This window comes from Parus major, chromosome 2 (genome assembly GCF_001522545.3).
Source record: "Parus major isolate Abel chromosome 2, Parus_major1.1, whole genome shotgun sequence".
In the NCBI taxonomy this organism is placed as follows: Eukaryota; Metazoa; Chordata; class Aves; order Passeriformes; family Paridae; genus Parus; species Parus major.
This window is the reverse complement of record NC_031769.1, coordinates 119,106,808-119,112,807: the sequence shown is the minus strand read 5'-3', so window position 1 is coordinate 119,112,807 and position 6,000 is coordinate 119,106,808. Positions and strand designations below refer to the sequence as shown.

Here is a 6,000-nt window from a genome sequence, read left to right as displayed (position 1 = left end):
AAAAATCACCTCCTGTGGCTCCTACTGCATTTCCTAATCCTCTGCCCCTTCCACCACCTGGCCTTTGGCAGGACCACTCATCTCACGTTAGGTAAAGTATTAGTTGCCCGAGTTACATATATTTCCGTACAGACCGACTCAGTTACAGGCTCTTTAGGATTAACCCTTTGAAACACCTCATGTTACTTCTTTCTCTACTCCTCCTACAGCTTTCCTAACTGACTGGTCAAACCAATTCTAAAAAAAATAAATAAATAAAATAAAATAATAAAAAAGTAAATATTATGGCTACACAGAGAAGCTAACAGTAGAAAATTCGAGCCGCCTTTTTAGGGTCGTGAGGGCAGTGTAGGGGTCGGTAGCGCCAGTTTAGGCGATGGCTCCTGACGGGCACAGGCGTTCCGCTCCCGCGGGGCCCGCCCGGAGCCGCCCGCCCGCGGTGGGAGCCGCCGCCCGGCCTGATGCCCGCCCCGGCGGGATCGCCCCCGCCTGCTTTCCCTGCTTTCCCTGCCTCCCCACTTTCCCCGCCTCCCCCCCCGCCGCCGCCGGGCCCCGGCCGTCACTCGCTGTGTCGCCTCGCAGGTCGCCGGAGCGGACGGGGCGGGCGCTGCTCGGAGCCGGGCGGGCGGGCGGCATGAAGCGCTCTCTGCTGCGGCTCTGCCGGGCGCGGGAGAAGGCGGCCGCGGCCAGCGCCTACCAGGGCGTCGTGTGCGAGGCGGATGCCGCCTCCGTCGCCTCGCAGGATGTCTTCAAGGTGCGTGCGGAGGGGCGGCGGGCCCGGGAGGGGAGAGAGGGGTGAAGGCGGAGGGCGAGGTGGGTGAGGGCGCGGAGGGTCTCTGGAGGGTCTCTCTGAGCGGGCTCGGCAGGGCTGATGTCCACTCCTCCAGGAGACCCTGCCCGCTCGCTCAGTGGCCCCGGGAGGGAGGATCGGTGTGGGATGGGAGCCGGCTGGGAGCTGTCCCGGCTGTGGGTGTGAAGGCACAGGACGCTGTGGGGCCCAGGGTGAGCGGCAAGGTTGGGGAGCAGGCGAAGGAGGATGTGTCAGCAGGCTGCTGACACAGAACCCACATTCCCCCTGGCCAAGAGAGACCCCCTCGTAGAGGGAAGCAGAGGTCATGATGGAAATTAGTAGATCATCTTAGCAAAAATGACACGAAAGAGAAGTTTAGAAGCACTGGAACTGTTGCAGAAGGGAAGGGAACCATCAGTGGAACCTACAAAAGTGATTTTGCAGCCAAGAAGGACATAATATCTTCCCATTTTTAATAGAGAATAGGATGAGAAGACGTGTATTTGTATTGCCACTAGGGAAAACTAGACCAAACTTCAGTGAAGTCTTTTTTAAGCATAATTAAACAAAGGAAGAGTTTGCTTACAGGATGGAGGATAACTTTGGATAACTTGGATAACTTTGGAGATTTTCAACAGCAGGCTAAACAAAAAATTTGACAAAGTTTGTAAATGGCTTTAAATACCTCCTGAGGCCATTTCAATACACACATGTTTTCAGTATGGTAGCTGTAGCAACACCAAGTTTGTCACTCTGATGGGTGACCTGTCACTACAGAGCTGTTCAGGCACAGGGCAAAGGAGCTGCTGTTGTTTAAAACAGCTTGCTTTGCTGTTTTTAACTAACCTAAGGACTGAGAACACTTAACTGACTTCTTCCTTGTTAGTGAAACACTGCAGTATTGGCTGATAAATCTTACTTTTGTCGATAGAAATTATCATCATGCCACATTTTGTCGTATACTGAGCAATCAATCTAGTGTTAAAAGTGGAAAAATGTGGTCTAGATCAATAGAAATAATAAAGGTAGAATGTTAGAAGGAACATAAAATATTTGGCTCTCTAATGAGGGTTTCTTAGATTTTGATATGTTTAAAATGTATAGATACTGTGTGTGTGATTGAGCTGTTATTTTTGTGACAGTTGATTAATCTTAAATATCTTTTCCACAGTTATATCACATGTTTTCAATTAGCTTTTTCTGACTGCACTTTTGAAGCAGATAGCAGCCCTGTATTTGGCCTTATGAATGTTTAAACATTAGGTCTTATAAATGTTGAAACATGTTTGTAACATTATTGACATGAGTAACCTCACTGAGGTCAGTGGGATTGTTAAACTGAATGAAGCTAATGCTCAAGCACATGAATGGGCTGCCCTGTAATGTGTATTTGCTTAAGGACAGCAAAAATTTTTTGAGTCTTTGTGACTCAGGGGATCCTGGAGAGCAGAGTTTTCCTTTTCTTCTGCAGGTGTGAAGGGAGCAATGACTTTAGGGAATAACCTTCTTTTATTCTTCACTTGCTTACACACCATTTGAAGGTTTGCATTACTTTAGATAAGCATTTTTCTCCTTTTTTGCCACCCAGTGTACTTGTAGTTTCTTTTTTATTCTCTCTTAATTTTTAGTTTCTGTTTCTTAAATTCCTGCCCATTCTACTGCAATCATGTTACTCTATCACTTTTCTTTACATAGAAATATGAGGTTTGAATAACTTTAACAAAAATATTTGGAGAATATAATAAACCAACAATCAACAGTTTCCATAGTGGGCTTTGTTTGTAAAGCATAGTACCTGGAATGTATCAAGCTGTCAGTGGGCTCATTGGGAAGATACTGAGCTGTTTCAGGCTGAGATAATAGCCTGATGTTCTAAACATGCTGTTGCAATTAAAAAATGTATTGGTTTCTCTGACACAAAGAACATCACAGAAGCCCAATGGCTGAACTTGAAAGCCAAGGACACATTATCAGTCTCTGTAAAAATATCTAAAAAAAAGATTTTATCAAGATTATTCATTTACCTCTCTGTTAAATTCATTTTACATGGCGACTGCAAGAAAGAGTATAAAAACATAAGTGATCGATTAGCTTATTTGAGATTTTCTGAATGCTGAAGGGATGATCTTGATCTCTCTACAGAAGGCAAAACAGTGTATCCAAGATGATTTTCAGTTTTGTTAATTTTGCACTGTTTCTCATCTGGATCTAATATTGGAATCAGTTAAACCAATAACCAATCCGAGTTTTGCTGTTGGCTCAATCGGATCAGGATTTGTGAACTTCTGCATGAGCCCAGACAACTGGGCGGGAGTTATTGAGTGGTAGCATGCCCACAAAGTCACGTTATAGCATTGCTAACTTCCTGCCTTTTAGGAGAATGAGAAAATGAGAATGATTTTACCCAAAACAGGTTATTTCAGATGGAAGTGCCTGCAGGCTACGGAGCTTCATTAAGAAGAATCGTTCTGGGCTTACCAAAGTGGATGAATTAAATGCCACCCCGCTGCATCACGCTGCAGAAGGAGGACAAATAGAACTAATGCAGTTGATCATTGATGATTCTTCCTGTGAAGGTAACATGCATTTTATGGACTACTTTATTTAGCACAGCAAAAAAGTTCAATAACCAAGATGTCCATTACACAACTGAAACAGGACTGATTCAACTGAGTTATCTCCAATTATAGATTCAAATATAATTCAAACTGTCTGCCACAGTTTGCACTGTCTCAGGTGTGGTTTGGGTCGCACTTGCTAGTAGGACTGTTTTCTCTCTAATGCAGTGAATCAATATGTTTTATTTTTGTTTGACACCCAGATATATCAGATGTGAAAAAGAAAACAGCAGTGATTGAGCAGAAGACTTTCTGTCTTCCTTATTCATGTTATGTGTCTCTTATATAATAAGCATTGTGAACTACTTCAGACTCCACTGATAGACTGTATGCTACTGACTACAATGTATGCTACAGGCTACAATGGCCTGAAAAGTTTGGTTTTCTCACCTATTGATGGCCAATCTAATTTTAGATTATTTTGGCTGAAATACATATCTTTTTATTTTTAGTCTGTCATTTTTGTCCTAATTTTTTAGGATATTGGCTTAAGTTTATCTTCAGTTTTCAAGCTCAAAATATATGTGTAGAACAGACCATTTTTATAAATGGTGTGAATTGATTTACTTTTGTGTTCTAAAGTGAAACAGAGTAGATCTGGTCTTTAATTTTCTTACAGTTTGTAAGCACTTATTTGTTACCTCTTATTTCAGTTATTCACACTCATTTATTCTGTGCAGCCTCTAAAGAAATAGCTGCAGAGCCAAATAAAATAGGAAAAAGTAGAATCAAAGAGAGGGGGAAATCAAGTAACTTCTGGGTGAGGGAAAACATGTATTATAATGGGCAAGAAATAGATGGGCATTTCACCACTCCCATTCCACTCACCAATACTGTGTATTCAGCACATAAATCAATTGAACACAATGCCTGCATCATCTCATGAAATTTTTCCCTTTCCTTTTCCAAGGAACTGCAGTAGCACAGACCTAAACCTGACACTGGAGATACCTTTTTTATTTTTTTACTGCAATCAGAACATGTGATGGTTTTGCTTTGTTTTATGTTTAGTTTTGTTTCATTTTCTCTCCTTTGACCTAGTATTAAATGTGATGGATTCTTCTGGAAATACCCCACTGCACTGGGCCACAAAGAAAAACCAGGTTGAAAGCGTTCGTTTGCTTCTCAGCAGAGGAGCCAATCCAAACATTCTCAACTCCAATATGATGGCACCTTTGCATATGGCTGTTCAGTCCCTGCACAATGAAATTGTGAAGGTAAGTCTAAAGTCCGCGTAAATATACACGCTTGATAAGTAGCTCAGGCAGCAGCCGCGTGCAGAGCACCAAGGCCTTGTTGATACGTGCCATATCTCCTCATATGTTTCCTTCAGCAAACAGGATGTGTAACGTGATGCCTATAGAAATGTTGGTGTCCTCTTAGCACTTCCAGTAAAAAGTAACTTATTGGTTTATAGAAACACTGATGTGTGTGCTTATGTTTCACAGAAAATTATTTTCAATTTTCCAGACAGAAGGAACTTCCTTTAAAAGTGTTCTTTTCAAAATGGAAATTTCAGGTGTATTTTGAATTATAATGTTCTGTTTATCTATTTATTTTTTTACAGTTTTATAGGGTGTCCTTGAAGTATTAGCATTCTTGATGCTAGTGTACTTTAAAAATAAAAAACTAGTTTAAAACTAGTCAGAAGGCACAATTCTTAGAACCAATATCCTAATAATTGAATGGTAGCAGAACTAAATCTGAAATTAAAACCCACAAAAATATATTATGAAGAAATTACTAATATGTCCATGTTGAACCTTGCAAAACATGAAAAACATGATTGCTTTTAGATTTTAAGCAGCATAACTTTTTAACCATTTGTCTAAATGCAATGAGAATGTTTTCACTTCATATGCAGCATAGGGTTAGAATTTTAAAATTTTTAAAGCTCTTTAATTTTTTAGATTAATATAACCTTAAAATTGCAACAGTTCCTTTTCTCTTTAAATTTGTCTCCTTTTCTAGTTCATCCGTGCAAAAGAAAGAAACCTGTATTCAAGACTAAGAGTTCTTTAGAAGTGTTTCAGAGTTCTCAAATCTTTTACAAAATATTCATTTATTATGAATTAAAAACAGTGAAATCTGGAATTAATTAGGTTTTTAAAATGGGCTTTTTATAAGTTTCTGTGCTTGGATTCTTGACTAAATCTGTGCGCTCATTTTATTCTCCACTCTCTTGGTTATTCAATCTAATTCTCCCTTGGGTTTTATTGCCAAATTACCTGAGAGTGATTAAATGTATCAGTTCCTCTAGTACAGAAAAAATAAATAACTGAAATTACTGAAAGACAGTTAAATAAATATGTAGCTAGAGGAATAAATAATCCAGTATGGTCATTATAATTTCCAGATCCTTTGCTTCTCAAGAAGTGCTGGAAGCAGTTATAGAGATGATTGATGATACTCATAGTTCAGTGTCAGCTGTTTACACAGAGACTGGAGCAGGATTTCAGGACTGCAAGGTCCCAAGTTTTCATCAAGACCCATCTCCCCTCATTTTACTGTTCAGCTGAGCAGATTCCTAATTGAGCAGATTCCAGAACATTGCCACTTGACAGGGAATTTTCTGTTGAAAACTTCAGTTAA

General features: G+C 40.5%; 1 protein-coding gene across 1 annotated transcript in view; it reads left to right on the top strand.

The window, feature by feature from the left end:
- The first annotated feature begins 609 nt into the window (after nt 1-609).
- TRPA1 (transient receptor potential cation channel subfamily A member 1) overlaps nt 610-6,000 on the top strand; it is a 31,153-nt gene continuing 25,762 nt past the window's right edge. Inside the window, exons 1-3 of the mRNA XM_015650395.2 lie at nt 610-754; nt 3,204-3,366; nt 4,450-4,625. Coding sequence (XP_015505881.1) covers nt 635-754; nt 3,204-3,366; nt 4,450-4,625 — 459 coding nt within the window. The 5' untranslated portion in view covers nt 610-634. The remainder of the gene's footprint in view (nt 755-3,203; nt 3,367-4,449; nt 4,626-6,000) is intronic.